General features: G+C 46.4%; 1 protein-coding gene and 1 long non-coding RNA gene across 2 annotated transcripts; one reads left to right on the top strand and one right to left on the bottom strand.

The window, feature by feature from the left end:
* Positions 1-11479: 11479 nt before the first annotated feature.
* On the bottom strand, positions 11480-15253 carry IL10 (interleukin 10). Its single transcript, XM_026077283.1, has 5 exons — positions 15095-15253; positions 13567-13629; positions 13080-13232; positions 12468-12533; positions 11480-11569 (listed from the first exon to the last, which is right to left on the bottom strand). The coding sequence occupies exons 1-5, from the start codon at positions 15251-15253 to the stop codon at positions 11480-11482; spliced, it is 531 nt and encodes a 176-aa protein (XP_025933068.1).
* On the top strand, positions 13315-20425 carry LOC112971670. The gene is made up of 4 exons (XR_003255437.1): positions 13315-13399; positions 15877-15953; positions 17041-17174; positions 20347-20425. It is a non-coding gene; the product is annotated as an uncharacterized LOC112971670 (long non-coding RNA).
* Positions 20426-21528: the final 1103 nt, after the last annotated feature.

Here is a 21528-nt window from a genome sequence, read left to right as displayed (position 1 = left end):
TGTGGATATGCAGGACAGGAAGACTAGTTGTGCAATTGATACAGAGAGAAATAAGAAGAGAGTAATACGAAGCGGTTGAGCACTGTTTACTATTTTGCTAGTGCCCTTAGTTTTCTAATATGAGGACTATGATTTAGAGCAGATATTTTTTCGTGTATGAGCTATCAGTACTCGTAAGGCTGCCATGAATCTAGGGAAGCCAAAGGTACTCCTCTGTTGACTGTGTAGGCTTTGACTTAGGTTGCATGTCTTTCCTCGGTCTGTTTGTACCACAGGTGTACTGTGCCTTTGAGCAAGGCTCAAGTTTTGTTCTGGCTGCTGTTTCAGAGCTGCTCTGTTTGCTTGCAGGGGGACAGGGTGTCCGCACAGCTCTGCCTCCAGAGGTATGGTAAGGCTGTGTGAACCCCAGCAGCCCTTGCTGGAGACTGCGAGCCCTGGAGGTGCTCCTGCAGTTCCAGGGACTCCAGCGAAAGGAGGGAGAGCTTACCGTTTCTGCTAATCATGGCCACTTTATTCAGTTTCCAGCAGCTCTATGCAAGTATTCAGCCCAGGTGAACGTTTACTCTGGTGCTAGTTTCTTACCTGCTGTTTCTGCCTTGTTTATACCATGGATAGCATGGGTGATATAAGTACTTGTCCATTTGAGTACCTCACAGCCTTTGCAGTAGTTAACATGAAGATAACCTCATGAGGTAAGGAAGAGCTCCAGTCTTCTCTGTAGGGACTATTTAGGTCCTGTAGGAAGCTGCATCACACAAGTCCTGGATTGATATCCCTTATGAAGCCTTTTCTGAAGTCTATCTCCTTGGTGGTTTAACTGGAGACTTTCATCACCTGAGCCACCTTTCAAACCTCCTTTGGCTTGTTACAAGGAGCAGATGGTAAGCTGTATGCTTTAGAGATGCAAAACTTTCTATGCAAAATCTGATGATGGTAGCACTTTTCCAAGAAGTGGGATTAGGCACATCAGAGGATTAGGATTTCCAGTTGTGGTACTTGGAATGGATTGTGCTGGCACAGCTAAGCTGCTTAATGCTAAAAAAAAAATGCCAAATTAGTAAAAGATCTATTAGCGTTAGGCTTGCTTGAACTTGCAGTTAAGGAGACTCTGCTGAGTGCTTGCTGAAGCTGACTGTAAAATGACAGAGGTTTGCTGCCCTGGTTAGGCAATGATGGCTGATAATTGAAATGTAGCTGTAAAACTAAGGTGTCCAGGAACAAAATATTCTTTTCACTGACAATAATGTGCCCTGCAGAAGTTGCTGTACTGGGCCTGTGGGAATTCTACTCTGGACATTCACAGACACCTTTTCCATCACAAAAGACAAAGGCGTTCCTCACTGCTTTGAAAATCAGAGTGTCTTGGCACAAGCTGTCCAAAACTGAGCAGGTTATGGACAATGTATGTAAGATGTGCCAGTCCCAAGAGCTGGAGCCAGCATTGCAAAAGATTCAGGAAATGAAATTTCAGCTAAAGGAGAAAGAAATTTGGTGTTACTGACAGGAAATGAACCTTGTAGTCCAGTCTTGAAATATTGAATTGCCTGGAGCAAAGAAAAAATTTTCTTCCTTCAGGGTGTGATGCAATGGTGATAGAGACCTTGCCAGGAGGCAAAAAGGAACAGGTGATAGAAAGCAGAGACATAAAACAGCTGCCTCTCTTAGGTCACTGAATTGGCATTGCTATACAATCTAGGTTTTTTACCTACATTGTGGGCTGCAGTCTCCATCTCATCATCAGTCAGAAAGCCCAAGGACGCACTCTGATTTAAGCATCTGAAGGTCTGGTATCGGTGGAAATTACAGCTAGATTAGATTAGTTCCTTTCCTTCCTCTGTATTGTCATCTAACAGCCAAAAAGATCATTCCCTGAATCAAAATTGTGCTTTGTTTCACAAATTAATAGATTAATATTTGGAACAGGACAAGAAGATGTCATAGGGTTCAGGCTCTCTCTAAGGCCTGGCATTGCCAATCTGCTTCTTCATACTCTAATAGGCATCTTGTAAATGATTCAGTGTCTAAGTTTCAACATCAGGAGCTAAATCCTACAAAAACTCTTACGATGTATCAGGATAAAGCAATTCAGAACTAAGGGAAAAGCAGGCAGCTCCTGCTCCTGGTAAGGTACCGCTTCTCCAGCCTGCCACCAGTCTCTATTGCTGAGGGTAACCATTCCCTAGTCATTGCGAAACCACCGTTGTACGCAGAACGTGCTCACGGGCTGTTAGGCAGTGAGTGGTGGAGCACAAGTGTGAGGCTTCACTGGTGGGGCAGAGCCCAAGCACGCTGCATGGGAAAAGAGCCTCACCGAAAACGGTCACCTTTCTGAGAAGCAGCCAAACTCCCAATGTCTCYGCAGCCCTGTGCAGCCTCGCTTCACGAGCCACAGGTGCAACTGGAGGAATTGCTTTGCTTTGCATATCCCATAGCCCCTTTTMTCAGATAGTTTTGTTTGTAATTCCCTTCCAGCTCTAAGCAGTTTCTAAGGCAGCAATGGGGCTTGTGCGATGGCTCCTTCTGTGCTGCCTACCAGGACTGAACCCCTTCCACTAACTCTGGGCTCCTGGTCGAGATGCCCACCTCCACTGACCTGTATTTGTAACTCAGGGGTTGAGACTATCTGATACAGTGAGTGCAGAACAGAGCTATGGGGCTGCTTTTCTCAATTTTCCCATTTCTGTCCTGCTCCTACACCTGGAAAAGGAGTTTTACCTCTGCAGTAGCCATCACCGGAGACGGCTCCTGAAGCTCTGCATTGTAACATTGAAGTGGTAGTGGTAAGTGGTGAAAATGGTGAAGCAGAAGGGAAATGACGAGGTGTAGGGCCTTATGAATAATCAGTTTGTTTGTTTGTTTTTTTACATATGTCTCATGTCTTCTTATGCTGTTGGAGAATAGTTGAGCTTGGCATAGGACYCTGTAGAGTTCAGAAAAGGGCTCGGCCAACGTATGCTGCAGAGCTTATAGGAGAGAAGAAGCATTTAGGTCAGGGCAGCTGGTGAAATCCTTGACTTTCCCATAACTTGCCCTCGAACCCGACGGCTGAAGTTTGTGGCCTGGGCTTCTGCAGGGGATGAAGCAACCCCTGGGAAGCCGTTGGACTTCCTAGAGGAGTTTGGCTTGYTGCCGTACGAGGCGTAACCATGCGGAGCGGCTGATCCACGCCGGTTGCGGCCCTGCCGCTGGGAGGGGAGGCAGGCTGGGCCGTGCGGGGGGACGGCCTGTGTCCGCCCCGTCCCCCGCCGGGCCTTGCTCCTTGAAAGCAGCAGGCCCCGCTAAGGAGCTTCGTCTKCAACCCCCGCGAGCGCTTGCGCTACCCCGTGCGCCGGCGCCGAGACAGTAGTGAAAACAGCCCTCGTAATTTTGAGAGCGGGGCCGAGAGTCCTGTGGTCGGCAGCCCCCTCGGGGCCCACATGCGTCACGAGCCGCCCGGCAGCCCCGCGCCGCCGCAGGCACGTCCGCCCGTGCGAGCCTCTCGCTATGAGACAGCGCGAGCTGCCGCTCCCCCATTTTACGGGTAACGCCAGAGCACAGATGAATAGGCGTCAGGCTTGGATTTCATGTGGTGAAATATCGAAAGCGGGGCCTCGCGGCGAGGGCGGGGTTGGGGCCGGGATGCCTCTTGCTCTCGTGTCCGGCCCACAGGCGCTGGGGCAGCAGGTCCCCGAGGCGCCGGATCCCTGAGGCACCGGGTTGATGGGTCCCTGAGGTGCCGAGTCCCTGGGGTGCTGGGTCAGCAGGTCCCTGAGGCGCTGGTTCAGTGGATCCCCGGGGTGCCGGGTCCCCAGGGTGCTGGGTTGGYGGCTCCCTGAGGTACCAGGGCACTGGACTGGTGTGTCCCTGAGATGGTGGATCCCTGAGACACCCAGCCCCTTAGGCACCAGACTGGTGGGTTCCTGAGGCACCTGGGCACTGGACTGGCGGGTCCCTGAGTTGGTAGGTCCCTGAGATGGCAGGTCCCTGAGGCACTGGGGCACTGGACAGGTGGGTCCCCAAGATGGCGGGTCCCTGAGGCACTGGACTGGTGGGTCTCTGAGATGGCGGGTCCCTGAGGCACCGGGCACCAGACAGGTGGGTCCCTGAGATGGCGGGTCCCCGAGGCACTGGACTGGCGGGTCTCTGAGATGGCGGGTCCCTGAGGCACTGGGGCACTGGACAGGTGGATCCCCAAGATGGCAGGTCCCTGAGGCACCGGGCACCGGACTGGCGGGTCCCTGAGATGGCGGGTCCCTGAGGTACCGGGGCACTGGACAAGCAGGTCCCCGAGGTGGTGGCTCTGGGACACCGAGACGAGCTCTGCTGCCCTGACCAGGCCGCCGGGTGACGAGCGTAGCRCCGGTGGTGGCAGCACTCCCCGCTTTAGCGGTCCCCCTCGCTCCAGCCCTGGTGTCAGGCAGACCCTCGCAGCTGAAACGAGACGGCGGCGGCCTGTGAAGCCAGAGCACGGCCCCATGCCCACTTCCTCCATCTCTGCTATGGTAGCGCAGGTGCTGAACGACAGTGTTTTGCTCTGTTTGCTTTGTCATACTTGACCTCTTTTATGACAAGCTCCATATTTCAGAGTCACGTGATGTTAAAATCTAGGACGCAGAGAAGCATTAGCTGTTTGGGAGTGGGTGGTAAAAGCAGTTAAAGAAAATTCAGCAACAAGCGTTAACCATAACCACAATTAAAATCAATAGAATTCTGAAAGAATTCACGATTTAAAATGCTTAAAATAGTTTGTTTTGATTTAACCCTCCCTAAGTTCTCTCACACTGCTAATAATCTGGTCCCTGATCCCCTGCTGGCCTCTTCGTGCCATCCTGGCAACTTAGCGGGTCCCCAACAAGGTGGTCATCTCCCTTGTAGACGTCTGCTGCGCCCGGAAAGAGGGAAAACAAAAATGTGAGATCCAATATCCTGGAATTGCTCTGTGTTTGTCCCTGGAGCCGGTGAGACCTTTCCTGGCCCAAGGACTGGAGCAGCGTTGCTTGAACTCGCCTTCGCTTGGGAGGGGGAAGAGCGAAATCTGGAGCCCTGGGGCTGTTATTTTAAGAGAGTGTATGTGAGGAATAACTCAAAGTCTAGGAAAAAAATCAAAGGGGAAAGAGCCAAATGCTCCTGAGGAATATATTAATATCTCAGCCAAAAGAAGGATTTTTTTTCTCCTCTTACATGGAGGTGGTAAATGGYGTTTTGTTCTGTGTGCCTAGTTCACAAGAAGAGACGTTTCTGCCTGCCATGTTGTGGTCCCCTCTGCAGCCACTTTGGCAGATGCTTCCAGCCACAACCCCTTGAGATCTAGCTCAGCTGTCTTTCCCATGTTGGTCAACTAAGAAGTTGAATAGCTTTCTTGATTCAGCAGGAACATACTGTTCAGCACGGTGGTGCTTATGGCTTTCAGGAAAGTTTCTAAAGAGAAAAAAGAAAAAGCAGAAGAAACTGTCCTTGCAGCTAGCAGACTTCTCTGATGTGTTGCCTGTCTGGGGATGTTTCTTCTCTGATGAAATGAAACTTGCACATATACAGAGGAATAGCCCAATGCTCAGGCGCTTTTGAAGTCCTCAAGGCTTTTGTCCATGTGCTCACACACAACCTGCAGTGATTAACCAAAGCACCTGTGAAACCACTAGCTTTTTATCTGTGCAAACCCTGCATGTACACTCCCTTTTTGGAGTGGGTGTCATGTTTTCCTGAGAGCCTGAAGTCTTATGCCCTCACCCAAATTTCTCTGGGGAAAAAGGTGGAAGAACTGAGTGACCACCTTTACTGTAGTACCTTGCAAATGCCATGTGAATAGCAGAGGAGAAGTCTGCAGGCAGCCCATCGCRTTGCGCTGGCCCCTCGCTAACCCACTGCAGCGCCCTGGCAGTGATTCACCCGCGGCAGCTCAGTCTCGGGTTTTGCCATGAAAACTCCGGCCCACGGTGACTGCGCAGTTGTGCAAGTTTGGACTTTGCTGGCCCCAATGGGTTGTCCCTGTCTGCTGGGCCTGTGCCACGGAGTCCGCTGTCTGCTTGGTGCCCTGCACTGAGCTGTAGGAAGCGTGCGGCTTTAACCGCAGACTGAACTTAGGATGAATAAACACTGTTTGGATTTTTTTCTTTTTAAGAGGAAAATAACAGTTAGGAGATTACTCTTGGCAGTAATGTCTAAAGGAAGCACCACTAGTTGGATTGACCCCTGAGTCATGGTGGGAGTCAGAAATGGGTTTTCTGTGTAGCGTTGGCTCTGGCTGGACCACCCAAGCCACTCCTGCTAGGTTTATTTTCTGGCCTGATGGATGATCCTATGGCTTGCACGTCAGGCTGTCTTCAAGAGAGGTACCCTTGGAAACTGAAGGTCTTCTAGGCTTCCTCCTCTGTACTTAGATCAGGTGTCCAGTTCTTTTCCGCTAATATTTAAACTTTTTTTTTCTTTTTTCTTTTTCTTTTTCTTCTTTTTTTTTTTTTTTAACCAAAAAGGTGGTTTAACCACATACAACCTGTACCAGACCGAAATCTTTGCAGCACTCCTGTTGCGCAGTCGAGATAGGCAGCGTTTGGCCGGGTGAGAATTTCGCATTTGTTTAGGTAAGCAGCGAGAGGCAAAGCTCAGCGGGTGACTCAGAGCGCAGCTCCCAGGCAGCAGGGCTCTTTGTCGGGAAGCGGCTCAGGTGCTCAGGTTAGCTATCAGGAAGACGATACCCAGGAAGGAAACCATTTGCTTATGTGGGATAAAAAACAAAACCACCATCTCTGATGTATGTGACAGTCTTGCGCTGTTACTGTAACATACAGACTGAGATTGAGACTGGCAGGAACTACATCAGCACTAAGTGATGCGGGATAATGCATGGAGATGTTGCTGTTCAGCCACCTGGTTGCAGCAGTTTTGGGGGGATGCACTAGAAGTAGATATGCTAGGCCCAGCACAGATAGATGGAGATGGTCCCTGACCCTGTTCCAAGCTTTTATTTTATGCACCAAGAAATAACAGTGAACGGATAAAACAGGAATGCAAGGAGGAAGATGCGGGAGATGCTCACTAGTGAATTCAGTCAGTGCTGGGCTGAGCGTGGTGAGCCTTGCCTGGAAGGGACTGGTGCAGGGAGGAAGACCTTTTCTGAATGTGTCTCTGGGCTGTAAGAAGAGTCTGGTTTTGACCTGCTTGAGAACATTGCTTTTGTGTGTCTCTCTGCTTTGCCCTGAGCACTTTCGAGCACTCTGTTAATGCAGCCCTGAAGAGCCGCTTTCCATTTCCGGGGAACCTGCTTTTAGGTGATGTTTGCAAGCAAAGGCTGTACTCTGCCTTCAGGGAGCTCTGAGCATTTAGAGACAAGAGAAACACCGAAGTGAGCTCCGAGAGCCACTGTTCACAACATGCTTGTGGTCCCCTTTGTGAGAGGTGTTGTTGTTCATCACATGTAGTGTGTGAATTACAGCTGTGCCTAGAAGTTGGATTAGGCACTGTAAGGACAGATTCAGCCTGTCCTCCAAGATCCTAGAGTCTTATAGAATAGTCTGAACATTTTTGGACTGTCTGTGCAAAACGAAGAGGAGTGTGGGGGAACACTGTCACGTTTCATTTTGCAGAGGGGAAGCTGTGAAACAGAGGCTCATCCTGTGGCTTGCCCAGACTCAGAGGAAGGCAGAAGCAGAAGCGAGCCCTGGTCTCCAGCCTCCCAGCCCCTGCTCCAGCCTCTGTAGTCAGCCTGATCTAGTTTCATCCACTGTAGCTTCAAATCAACTTTGGCAGTATTCACAGAGCTGACATCGCAATCGCAGTACCTGCCTTGTAGGAGACTATTTTATAATTKTTCTCCTTCCAAACACTGATATTTCTGGTGCATGTTAGTTGACACTGGGGCCCGGGAAGGCTCTTCCACGTGTGGGAGCCCATGCATGAGGGGCACGGCAGGGCCGCAGTCCCCATCCGACGCATGCAGCAGGTTTCTGGTTGAGGTGCAGATTGGGCGAGATGCAGCGAGCAGCGGGAGAGGCTAGAAGATGCTGGTGCTGTGATTCTGGTTTGATGTAGGTGTCATGAGTCATGTGGATGACTTGTAATGGTGTTTTGTGTGTCTCAGTTTTGCAGGCTGCCCTTTTTTTCTTTTTTTTCTTCTTCTTTTTTTTTYCCCCTCTTTTTTCTACCTTTCTTTAAGCAGCACAGCCTGACAGGGAGAGACTAATTGTGGATATGGCTGACCTGAGAGTGTGAAAAAGCCTGCTTGAGGACATGCCAGAAATAAAACATAGTGATTGCTCCTTCCCTGGAAATGTCATTGCTCAATGACAGGTTCTGCCTTTGGTTGCCTAGACGGCTTTTCTGGAATTTCCGGAMCACCCTACTCTAAAACTTCTTGGAGATGGTATATATATTTAGTTGGAGGTGTGCTGTTGTGCTTTTGTGTACCAGATCTGTGTCATGATGCAAACATCCCTGTGTTTTGGTGACAAAAGTCACAGACATTTTTGCATGCTTGCAGTTTGCACAGAGATCGTGCATCTAATACTCTTGCTCTGAGGCTCTTGGTTATCTCTCCATCTAGCTAAGTGCTGTCCTTGGCTGGGGACCTTGCAGGACCCTTCCTCAGTCCCTGTGGYTTGCAATCGGGCAGAGACTGGGAGGAGCACAGCTGCCTTGCCCAGGCAGCCTGCCTTGGCCAGCCCCTCGCCGGGGCCGAGCCCCTCTGCCCCGGCAGCAAGCGGCCAGCCTTTCCAGACTTGCTGACTTGCTTTTCCTCCATTTTCTTCTGAATCGAATGACTCCTGTGGCATCAGGTAACTGGAAACCTTCATTCTCCGTGCAACAAGAGGCATCCCATCTGCTTCCTTCCTGTGGTTACTTTAACCAGAGTGACTGAGTTTTACTGAAAAACTCACCACAGCTGAGCTGACRCTACCTTTTTCCTCCATGCAGGGACAGAACATAGTGTTCAACTCGCACTCACGAGAGTCCTTCGGCTCCTGCCATAAACTGCTGAYGCTGGCTTGTTTTTGCTCCCACTGATGCCGGGCAGCTGGGCTGTCCAACGTGCAAGTCCTCATCAGCTCCCTGAGCGAGCCGCCGGCTTCGGGGTTGCCTTCACCGTCTCGGGGCCGGCGTGGCCGTGCCCTGCCGCGGGGCAGCTGGCGCAACCTGGAGCCACCTGCCTCCTCTCGCTGCCCCGGCACGCGGCCCCGCGCTGCCCTGGGCACAGGGCGTCCCGCCCAGCGGGTCAGCGCGGCTCAGAGAGCGCCTCGACCCCGCTGCGCCGCTGGTCTGYGAATCCAGGTCCCTAATGGCGAAGCAGTGCTCTGTTCGCCAGAGCCATTTCCTAGTTCCTAATAGAGGCAAAGTGTCTAACGGGGGCTGAGAGCACCTGCGGAGGGAACCAGAGGGCAGCATGTGAGCCAGCTCTGCGCGGGATGATGCTAGAGGAGGTCGAAGGCACTGAGAAGTGCTCAGAAATGCAGGTTTTACTAGGAATACCAACAATCTATTGGGCTAAATCTCCCCAATGACCTGCACTATATTGAGGTCTGGACATCCACAGACTTAGAAATTGTTTTATTAACTGAAAATATTCTTGTTTCTAATGCAGGGAGGGAAGAAACCTCAGCTACCAATAAACATATGGAGTCTTGTGGACTTGCAAGTAAAGGTCTGAGATCAGTGAAAATGAAAGACGCTCGAAATTGAAACAGAAACGTGGCCAGGTTGGTGTCCGTGAGTAACCACCCTTCGGTGGTGGATGTGAGGTGGATTTTGGAAATGGTTACGTTGGTTGAATTCTGGGTTTATTAGTAACAGAGCCATAATTTCATGCATGCACACATGCTCCTTTTTATTACATATTCAACTGCCATATATACAGTTCCATATGCATACATAAATAACACCAAACCTGGGGAAAAATGAGCAATTCTGTTATCAATTCATATTAGTCTAGTACCTAGCTACTATCTAGTATCTTATCTAGGATCAAGGCCTTGTCCTGACTGTGGACAAAGGTAAGTTAAAAACAACTCAGTTGACGGAGGAAGCAGTGGTCTCCTTTGTAAATCAGGGGAACAGAGGCACAGGGCTATTAAAGCACCGGTGATGATCAGTGGCATTCAAGCACGTAAGCTCTACCCACGTGACCTGTTCCCCCCTCTCAAACAAACTGGAATTGCCAGAGCGGCCTGACGCCTGGGCAGCGCTTCGTCACGCTGCTCGGGTACTGAACGGGCAGCGCTAGAGCAGGAGCAGTAGGTCACCCAGTGCTCTTGGAAAGGCAGGAGGGCTCCACGTCCCTAACTCCTGCACACAGTATCTATATGTTGGTGCTTATTTACAACTGTGTTAATAACTGGAAAGAGCAGAACAGAGGCTTTTATTCTGAGGTCTTTATTAGCAAAAATAAAAGATTTCTTTTCACACAAACATACAAAACACCCCATAATAATAAGAATCTTAGCCAGTGCATGGTGCCACAACAGTAAACCAAAACAGTAAAACAAAACAAAATAATATCAGCTTTGTGAATTTGAATGCAAATTACCAAAGTCACCTTAAAATGGTGGCTAATTAAATATCTTCTAACTTCTAAAAAAATCAACAACAAACAGTGAATAAAACCCAGTCAAAGACTGGAAAATATTACAATTAATTTTCAAAGGTGCAGAGTGTCAGAACTCAGCAGCTCTGAAAGTCAATGATTAGCAACATTTAACCACAAGTTCTATTAGAACCAAATATTTAATTCCTATTACTATTTTTTCTATAATCTGGACTAATACAGGATGAAGACAAGAAATGGAATTAATCTATTTCTGTGGCATTATCCCGTGTTGTTCACTGCAGYGCAGACCCTCCTCCTTCACATTCCTTTCCACACAAAGAAGACAAAATGGCCTTTTTCTTTTATGATTATTTTGTTCAGTGTAAGGCCATGGGATAATTTTGAATATTTAAGTGCCTAATTCCAGTTGCAGAACCAGACACATTGAYGAGGTTAGGCATAGAAAAATTTGACCACGTAATTAGAGAGATGGATAGGCTTAGGAGGAGAGTGCTCATTCAGTGAAGCACATATACACAGGTGTTTAAAAATAAACTTTGCTGAACTCAGAGCTGGGAGAGCTCCTCATCAGACTGACGTGGTTCAGTGAAGCTGCACTCAGGATAAATCTGGCTCATTGTCTGCTTCCCAAAAGAGTGCAGCTTTGGGTATTTTGACACTATGAATAAAATAGCATAACCATAAACAGCATAAAAATACTGATCAATAAATAATAGTTTAAAAACGCATCACTCTTCAAAAAAAATTTGTAAACGTAAACAATGAGGTATTAGAAGTAATAAATATTAAACTCTTTTCACAAAATAATAACTGTTTTAAATACAATATTAAACTTTAAGTTGTTGTTGACCTGTAATTTTTGACCTGAGCCATAAGATAACTCAATCTCTCATATGCTCTTAGAGCCTAATATTATTTCTGAAAGACAGCAAGATTTTGTGTGAAAAATGCAGACGGTGGATGGTTTCACTTCCTTCCCTTCATCAAGTATTCTTCAATGTAGTTGATGAAAATGTCAAATTCTCCCATTGCCTTGTAGATTCCATTCTCATTCATCTGTCAGGTGAAAGTTAATACATACTTTTTAATTCATTAATAATTCTACAGTTAGGATAATAGATAATAATCTACAATTCACCAAGAATTAATAATTAATTAATTTGACAAAGTTACAGTTTTAGTTCAAGTATGAACGTAACGATATGTGTCATGAGTGGCTAGAAACAGTCTCGTTCTACTGTAATCGCTGTTGCAATTAGTTCCCAGGGAACACGTGAACATATGGCTTGTCATTATCTTGCTGTGAACTAGGTGTCTGAGCTGATTCATTTGGAGATATTGGGCTTATGATACTTTTCTGTTCTTCAACACAAATACTTGTAATAACTAGTTCATGGATGGATTTCTTCAAGATTCTGTTTTGAAATCTTCACAAGTAGATTATTTGTGGAAAATCAGTATAAAGTGAGTGCAAAACCACTTATAGTGAATAATTATGATTTTGGGAGAATGTATTCCTTTTTCTGCRTTATATATCACACTGTAGCATGTTATATACCAAGTTTTAGAAATAACTTATAACTGATTCTTTGTGTCTATGTGTAGGTAAGTGCAGTTTATTTGTTGTGATTCCCTGTCTGCAATTTAAGCAGTTTACCTGATATTTTTCTGGGAAAACCTTAAGGAGCTCAGTTATCTTCTTTATCCTTTTTTACTTTCTCTGAACCTAAACCTCATAGTTTTTCTCTCCTCCACCCATCCACCTAAACTTACAAGCTGCTTCTTTGAGCATCACTTACTAGATTATGGTTTATGTATTTTTACATAATTAAAGTCTTCTGACTTTTGGATTCTGACTCTCTCCTAACTTGAAGTCCATGGTAAAATCCACTGACTTGACTAGGATTGCAGGTTCCTCCAAACGGGAGCTATAGTGGCGCAAGCGGAGACCTACCTTTTCAAACTTTTCCTTAATGTGCTTTAGAGTTTTGCTCCTCTTCTCACACACGAAGAATCTGTGCTGTGAAGGGAAGAGGCACCAATTTTAATCAAGCTGTTTTCCTTCCAGGTGCACGTGCTCCCCTGGCCAGGGAGAGCTCCAGCCCCGGCGGGCAGGCAGAGCTGCTCTCCCTTCCTCCTCCCGCCCCTCGTCACGCCGTCCGCTGGCCTCCCGCTTCCCCTTCCTCCTTGCCTGGCGGGGGTCACCCCGCTGCCGGCCGCCGTGCTCTGGGCAGGAGGAGGCACCACGACCATGGAGAGCAGCGCTGCTCCAGCCTTCAGGTAAGGGGTTGAATGGCCGCCCTCCCTCTTATTATTTTTCCCAGCTGCACTCTTATGGGGTTGCAATTTCAAAAGAAATAGTACTCCTAAGCATAGCCTCCAAATCATCACTATTTAACTGATAAACCTGGGAGAGCAGGGGCCAGGAGGAACCACATATTTATGGAGCCGGCTGGCCTGGCTCTCCACTCTGTGAGGGACCCTGCTCCTTGGCCGAGGGTGCCTGCCTGCCTTTCCRCCGGCCTGACCCCCTCCTCTCCCCGCCGTTGGCGCTGACCCTACTCACACAGCGCTTCATCGTCGCCTTCAGGTGCATCAGCATGTTGCCGAGGTCGCTCACGCTCTTCTCGTGCTGCGCGCTGGCTGTCCTGGCACTCGGCAGGACTTCTTCCATGTAGAAGCGCATGGCCTCCGACACGGACTGGCAGCCGAAGGTCCCCTGGGAGAGAGGAGCCGACRCTGTCAGTGCCAGCCGCAAAAGGGGAGGAAAGCCAAGTACACCTAGGGGCTTTTAAAATCATTGGCAAGGAGCTCAGCTCTGCAGAGATACATGTCCACAGCTCCTACAGCTTGTTATCACCGACCTTTGGTGGCTGTAGCATGGAGGTAAGTGGGCATCAGCCCTGCCACAGAGGCACTTATTACAGTGTCACTCAAGACCTGTCCCTGTGGGACAGTAGCCTCAGTTTACAGTCTGGTTCCCTTCTTAAAGGATGAAGAAGGATAATGGACTTAGATGAGAATTATATTCCAGGAAATGGCAAAATTCTTACCTTAAATTCATCCAGTAATTCGGAGCTGAGCAGCTGGATGCTAAGTTCATCATCTTTTGATTGCTGTGGAAGTGTGCAACAGAAAAACTTTACTTAGACAGGCAGTCAGCAGTGGCTTTGCCTTACTGAATGATTGTTCTGCTTGTCTGCATTTGTGCTCTCCGTGAAGGAAAGGAAAAAAGCTCTCAATCGTATTTGTGTATATAACACAGTAATACTAGGTACAGGAATCGTCAATTCTTTGGCCCATAATGTTGCAGTGTGACTATTCTGGGGTCAAAAGACAGCAAGATAATGAAATCACAACCTTTAGTATGGTTTATTGCATTTATGGTAGACTACTTCTACCTCCACTTCAAGCACTGCATCCTTTTTTCAGCTTCAGACAGCGTTTATATAACAGTGCTGCTTGTAAACCACATCACACTCTGCTCTCCAGACAGGTGGCAATATTCTGACAGCCACTTGCAGCGAGTTATCCACTCTATCCTGTCTGTTTGCAGGCTTTCCCAGGCAAGACAGTTCAACCTAATTGTCTCGGTTATCTCTATAAGGCTACAGTCAGTGGAGGGAAAGGCATCTCCAGAGGGTATTTTTTCTTGTAGTGCCTCTCTTGCACCATTAACTCCAGAGGACCAGGCAGCTACAGTGGGGTGACACCACCTGAGGTACCACCCCAGGGGACCAAGGCACTTAACAGAATGTTTTCTAAGAGGTTATAAATGTTCATTCCTAACATTAACTCAGAGATTTATAGCAAGCTTTAAATCCAAGTCTTAAATCCCACCTTCCCTGCTAATTTTGTAATAAATACAAGCCACACCATTACTCTGGGATTTTATCTGGAGAATTATCATTTTATCTGTTGCCAAAAGCTACTGGCAATAGCAAAAATAGCAATAAAGATGTGACCAAACATCTCTGCAGTGACAAATGCTGTGAATATCTTGTCGTGACTGCTTTCTCAGCAACCCTGAGGCTCCCTTTAGCTGTAATGTAATGTAGCCTTGATCTTTTACAGGCCCCAAACCAAGTGCTAGTTATTGTACAGTTTTTCTAGTTACAAAGTACTTTGTTCAGGCTTTGGTAGTAAATTTGATATTTCTTCTTTCAAAGAAAGTCTGTAGCAAAAGATTTCCCTTTTCATCTAGCATTGACTTCAGTGAGGCTGTACCTAATTGCCCTGAAGATGACTGTATTTCCTTCCTATTTGTTCAATGAATAAGTTGGTCTGCAGCATTTAAGGGGAAGTCTGGATAGTAAGATGCACTAAAATTCGTTGTGTAAGCTCTTGAGTTCACTGTAATTAAAATCAGGAAGAAAACCCTTGCATATATTGTCTCTCAGCAAGCAATGAAACTGAACTACTTCCCTTGCTCCCACCTGCAAGCCCATAACAAACAGCTAAATCATTTCTGTCCAGAGGAAGCTGTCTCCCCCCCCCGTCATCCAAATCACTGAACTTTGTTTAAAAAATATATATGTATAGCAAGAGGGAGGAGAGACTAGTAGCTGATGTCTTACTTACAAAATAATCTTTAATTTCCTCAAACTTGATCCTCAAGTCTCTGAGATACGCAGGCAGAAGTTCGGAGAAGTGAGTGCAGCTTGGTTCAGTGTGCAAGCAGCTGGCGAGCTCGGCGCTGGCAGCCAGGAGCAGGAGAACAATTGCTGTGCAGGTTTTCATGCTGTAGCTGAGTTTCTTTCCTCTTGGTCCAGTTCTCAGTTCAGTTTTGCAGGAGGTAAAAAGCAGATCTGCAGCCTTCACCTTGATGGAGCCCCTCATTTATACTCTCAAAACATCTCTCAATTTCCTTCCCCATTTCCTGAGGAGTAATATTGGGGTTTTAAGTCATTCATTAAACCCAAATGTCACTTGGGTTTCCCGTCAACTTGGGTTTCCTGTTCTCTTGACCCCCCTTCTCTCCACACCCCATCGAACCTTTTTGTGCTTAGACGTTGCATTTTTTTTTTTTTCATTGCTTGCTTCTTGTAAATTTGAACGTGGCTAAAGAGGAAAGCTTCAGATATAATGCAAAAAGAAAAGATGCTGTGTGAGTTTACTTCTGCACTCTCATGGTTATCTTTTATTTTTAGATCAATGCCCTATTGTTAGGGGAAAAAAGTGTTTCCATTTTTAAATCTCTATATCATACCTGTACYTAGGATCCCCAGCACCATGCATAATTCAGTTTTATTGCTTTTAATGAGCTTGTACAAATACCTTGCCTCCTCCTTTGGCATTCTAATGATATCCTATAAATACAGAAAAAATAATAATCTTAAATCTTTTTTTTTTTTTCTTTTCAGTTAATGCCTAGGTCTGGTGAAGTCAATGTGAATTTTTACTGACTTAACAAGCTTGAGACTATGTTCCCAAATGTCAGGTAATATGTTATTTGAATGCTAATTTGATTAGTTCATAAAGAATTTGTCAGGGAGAACGGTGCTGGACTCGGTGAAAGACTCCAGTCCAGCTTGCTGTGAACTGCTGCTCAGGTCCCAAGTACTGCCACTAATTAATATGCAAATCTTCCTGGCGCTCCCCTTTTCCTCTGACCGTTAGAAATAAGAATGTCCCTCTTTTTAATTTCAGGTGCCTTTAAGATATTTCATTTTCAGCTTCACAATTTGCAGTTTCTTTGTTGTGTCTTGTACCAAGAATGAAACCCTTTGAATTTCACAGTGGTGGCTTTTTCAGCACGCCTCTCGGCTGATTTGCTTGGAGAAGCGCGTGGGCACGCGCGCACCCAAACCATGGGTGGCCTCGGGCAGAGCGAGGGTCCGGTGATGGGACGTGTGGCCCCGACCCAGCCTTCGCCTCCTCCCAGCGCAGGGCAGGGCTGAGCGTGTTGCAAATGAGCCGAGCCAGCTCCTGCTGCGTATCAGGACGTGCAAACACCACCAGGCTGCCCTGATCCTGGTGCTTGGGGGGGGCAGCTGTATGTTTTTTCTGCTATTTCTGTATGCACCAAGTCATACTCTAGCTAGGAGGACTTGCATGCTGCTGCTTTGCTTTTCATCCAAGAACCTCGGTGTGACCGATGTCAGAAACAGGCTTCTGGGGTGATTGATTTCTGGCCTGATGCAGGGAGGTGATGCCTCTGTTCCTAAGACTGCTGTCCAGGACTCTCTGTGTCCCTGGATTTGTGTTATGCTGACAGTGAAAGCCCAAGGGGAACTGTGCAAGGGTGTAGCTAGTGTTGAAGAAGCACACAGTAGTAGCTATATCCATTTGTACCACAACCCAATGCACATTTTTCCCCAGGTACCTTACTCTTGGAAGTTAAAGGAACTCCTTCCAAGCTCTCACTTTGTGTTATTTTTGATTTTACATTTAAAATTTGTGGGGAGAAGTGTTTACATCAGTACCTTAAGAGCTTTTAGAAAAAATGTGAAACAAGGTGGAATCAACAAAGGAACAACTGACCAAATTCTTAACAAGAAAAATGATTGTGGCCTCTTTTTCCCCAGGGATGTAGAAGAAATGTCTGCAGCATTCAGGAGAAAGGAAYGGCAGAAGAGCTGCTTTCCCACGGCCGGGCTCCGAGCAGAAAGTGGGCATGCCTGCGGTGCTCCTGCCTGCTGCAGGGTGTTTCTCTCTGCTGGTATGTGGTATATGTGATAATGACAGAGGGCTGATCTCATTTTCATCTTTCATATTTGTGTTTCTGGCTCACTTTAGTGCTTTTTCGTTTCCTGTAAATGGACAATCTTTTACACTAACCCCACACAAGCAACCCAGTGCTGGCTCTATGAACTGGGTGATTGTGTCACACGAGAGTTATTGTTCCAGCTCTGAAAAAAATTACCATGTCAGTGCTGAAGATAAATTCCTCTGATGTCTCTCTCCTTTTGCGTTTTCCTATAGTGCATGCGTGCTCTCTCTCTCTCTTTCTTTCTATAGATATTTATACACATGCATATTCCTGCTTCCTTGTGATAAAGATTTTGATTACAAATTTGACCATCTGTTATCCAAAAAAGAGAAAGTGGAGATTAATTTAGCTTTTTCTGAAATGAGAAGATTTTCTTTGAAAGGTCTTGTGTTGTTTTAAAAGAGTTTGCTCTTCCCAGACTTCCTCTGATTTATTGCTTTGGACACAGGTCACTTCATTTCTTGTTTCCTTTGCTGCACTGAACTTCTGTGAATTTGAATTTGCAAGTCTTTATGAAGGAACTTGTTGCAAAAGATGCTTGAAAAATGCAAAGTATTACCTTACCATTGTGTTATACTAAGATTTTTTTAGGAGCAAAAAGATGAAAGTTTGGTGTCAGAGTATGTATGAGYGAATGCAAAGGGATAAAACTTAAGTAACTCGGAGGCCCTGAAGTAACTTTTAATATGGAGATGTGGGATTTTGTGTGTTGATTTGTCTCCCTTTTGCTGTCAAGGCTGCCTTTTTTTTTTTTTTTTTTTAAAGGACAGGAGAAGGAATACTGCTGGTGAATCACTGCAGGGACACTAGAAGGTTTATCTGACTCACAGTGCGTCATATACTTAGTGATCTCTTTTTCTTCCCCTTCTCTACTTCATTAGTGGTTTATTTTCTTGACCGCCAGCCAGAAGTAATGAGGGAGGAGAAGGAAGAGTAGCAAGATGGCTCAGTCAAAAATGATTAGTTTTAAGCATAATTCATTTCCACTGATACAATCCCACCTTTCTCCGATTTCAGCCTTCGCTCCCACACTGGGAGATTTTTGTCTATTTTGGATTAATCTAAACCTGCTTCAGGTCAGTGAAGCTTCACTGCCAAGACTGTCCTCTGATGGCTGCTTCAGTTTAGTAAGTGGATCTAAATTTATGTCAAAAAGTAAGTGAGTGCAATTTTCTCACCTAGGCAATGCCTCCGAGCTGCTCTGTAGGCAGCCTTGTGCTGAACGGACTCGGTGCTTCAGGACGTGCCTGTGCCCAGGCAATCTTCTAAGGCTGCCCAGTAAGCAGCTTGTACCACATAACAAAAGCAAGGAATTGAACCCATTTGGTTTGGTGTCTTAGAAGGACATGTATGGTTTAGGTGCTGATAGCTTTTTTGGGAACATAAGCTAGCAATAGGCCTTTGAGTACACACGGATCTCCATTTTGCAGCACAGACCTCAACTTCGACTTCAGCTGGATCAAGCTTCTGGGCCAAGGCAGGATTTATTCCTGCCTTAGCAGGAGTCAGGGCAGCTGCAGGCACTGCGCGTGCCGAGGACTCCTTGCTTCCCGCTGAGGAAGCAGTTCTTGTTTCCAAACCTCTTATTTTGAGCAATCCATGGGTCTCAGTGGAGTCATGACAGTTTGACACTAAGATAATTAAGAGCAGCTCTCAGTCTTGTGCAATTCCCTCCTCCCTGTTTTGGAACCTGTTTTCTTTTTCTGGTATACAAAGAGCGTAAGCCAGATGTGTCCATTCCATAAAGGAAACTCTGGCCTGCGCACTGATGATACTGTACTGTGTTTACCTGTATTTCCTTTGCCGTGTCAGAGATCTTGACGGTGCAGTTTCGCTCTGACTCACTCTTGCTTACTGCTGTGGAAATACATTCACTCTGCAGTACTACGAAGTGGTTGCATGAATGAATAAAGCACCTTTCCTAAAGAGTGTCCGGGGATGTGGGTGTATTTCTAAACCTTTAGGAAACAGCTTTCATGTTTGCCAAGAAGATCATTTCAGGAAGGAAAAAATGTTACTCAAAAGTCATTCATACACTTTTACCCCACTTCCCACAATCTTCTAAGAGCTGTTATGCTCAAAAGATATATTCAGCAAAACAGCAGTATTGCTTTCCTGCAGCAAAAGATAGGTATTCAGGCAGATGCTTTTCCTCTGCAACATAGCATACAGTCTTGTAGACTCTGGAGAAGTGAATGTGGCAGTGGTGCAGTGTTTGAGAGATGCTGCAGTTGTGTCCAATCCTGCACAAAGCTGTCCCAACGCACTGGAGTGCTGTTCCCTCGATGGAGCAGGGGCTGCACCGCTGCGGCACGGGCGCCACTGCCTAGCCAGGGGATGGGCATGCACCCCACCGCATCCCGGCTAGGTGGAATATGCAGCAAAGAAACAGGAGCCACAGTATTTCTGGGCAACCCGATTACTCCTAAAATACAAGTGCCTGGAGGATTTAGACAGGTCCCTCAGATTCCTTCACCAAGTTGAGTAGGTGTGGATGAGACCTGCCGCTTTCAGGCGGTGATTGCTCAGGGCAAAGCCCCCTGCAGCACTCGGGTTCATCCCGAGCACCCCTGGGTTGCCGTGGGCAGTCTTCACCTCCTGCGGCAGGTTGTTTGGAGCTGTGGGGAAGCCGGGGAGCCCCTGTAACGGCTGCAGGGKACAGAGCAAGTGACAGCAAGGGAGAAACTGGGAGAGAAACCAGCTGAGCCACAGGGAAGGATCTGGTGTTAGGAGCTGCCAATGTGAAGGGGATTTTTTTTGAGAACAAACCTGGAGAGCAGGGTGGGTAGAGGCCAGTACACCCTGCTGCATTTCCTTCAGGGAAACCGAGCCAGCTCATGTCCTACCATGGTTTGTACAGAAGCAAGAGTTCAGGCGTCTCAGTAAAGGTGCTGCCTAGGTGTGTAGCTTTTCTYGTATTGGCCAGTGTTTATGTGTGCAAGTTTTCCCATTTTTTTTGTCTTCTCATTCTCTGTCATTGACTTTGGACAAGGGGACATTGTGTATTATAGACATTGTGTATTACAGATTTAGGTTTAAGAATCCCCTAGATTTCCAGGCTATCATAATGGAGTWTTTCTTTCTTTCCTATTCCAAAATTTCCCATTTCTCATCTTTTCAGATTCGTGAGATCTGTCATCTATTTGTGACGTTATGGGAGAAATGGACCATTTATTCATCTTGTATGAATAGCAGTTTTGCAGCAATTTCACTTGCTCTCTCAGCAGCATTGACTCTGATGACTAACAGTTCCTGATGGGTTAAACATAAAGTGGACTGCTTTTTTTTTTTCAAGCATTTTTTGCTGGCAAGGCATGACGTAGGATTTTTCGCTTCTGGAAATCTGCTTTCTAGCAGTCTTGCTCTATATTTGGCAATGTGACTTATATCAACCTCAACAGGTAAATCCCAAATTACTCCTTGGAAATTTAACCAATGTCATTAATAGTTTCTCATGTAGTATCTAAGTGTCCAGAAATAGGCTAATAATTATTAATAGAAGACATGATGACCTCTAGTGTGACCTCTCATATGATACAGAGAGAACCCTAGCTAGAAATTTCTTATCAAATCCATATCTTCCATTTGAACTAAATCAAGCTGAAATCTTGTTCTAAAGAATCAGGTAATAAAGACTTCATCAGATCTGTAGATTAGGTGTTTTAATGATTAATTTAACTGAGAAATACTTGCGCTTTTTGTAATTGCATAGGTAAAGTTTCCATTATTTGGTGCTTGCTGTGTCTTTTTCAATTAGATCAAGGAACCATCTCTATCAAGTAGTAAAAAATAGTGAGAAAATCAGCTTTTAAGCTTTTCTTGAGTAAATTTAATAGATAGAGCTTCTCAAGTCATAAAGTATAGGGCTTTGTATAGACCGTAATTAATTTTTTGTAGCATTCTTCACCTTCTTTTCCCATTTCTCAGCACACCAGGCACCAGAAAAGTCYACTCTCGCTCATCCTGTAAACCCAAGGTAACAGAGAATAATATCCTTATTTAATACTTTCCTTTTTGACTGATCGCAACCACTTTCTTAGCTACCACATGACTCTGGGAGGTCGTGTTCAGCTAGCTCTTTTACAAGTTCTGCTGTTGGATTTCAGGGTGCCATCTCACAGTTCAGAAGAGTGACCTGTGCTTTCTGCTCCCAGCTTGCATGCAGTGATCCCTTTTATGCCCTGGCCTGGGCAGAGTCATGAATGAGATCACCGCTGCTATGAAATCCTGTTGTACACTGGGTTTTCTAATGAGCCCACGGACACCGTAACAGGACGCCTTCCAGTGCCGCAAACTGGCGATG

The sequence above is a fragment of the Apteryx rowi genome, unplaced genomic scaffold, assembly GCF_003343035.1.
Source record: "Apteryx rowi isolate R43461 unplaced genomic scaffold, aptRow1 scaffold_45, whole genome shotgun sequence".
Lineage (NCBI taxonomy): Eukaryota > Metazoa > Chordata > Aves > Apterygiformes > Apterygidae > Apteryx > Apteryx rowi.
Note: the sequence above shows the minus strand (reverse complement) of the source record. Positions and strands in the feature narration are given on the sequence as shown.

Excerpts from the sequence above, each read along its gene's own strand:
- IL10 (XM_026077283.1), bottom strand. The coding sequence starts at position 15,253 with ATGAAAACCTGCACAGCAATTGTTCTCCTGCTCCTGGCTGCCAGCGCC. Across the intron at positions 13,233-13,566 it reads AATTACTGGATGAATTTAAG|GGGACCTTCGGCTGCCAGTC; the intron begins GTAAGAATTTTG and ends CCTCTCTCCCAG. Across the intron at positions 11,570-12,467 it reads TTAAGGAAAAGTTTGAAAAG|ATGAATGAGAATGGAATCTA; the intron begins GTAGGTCTCCGC and ends TTCACCTGACAG.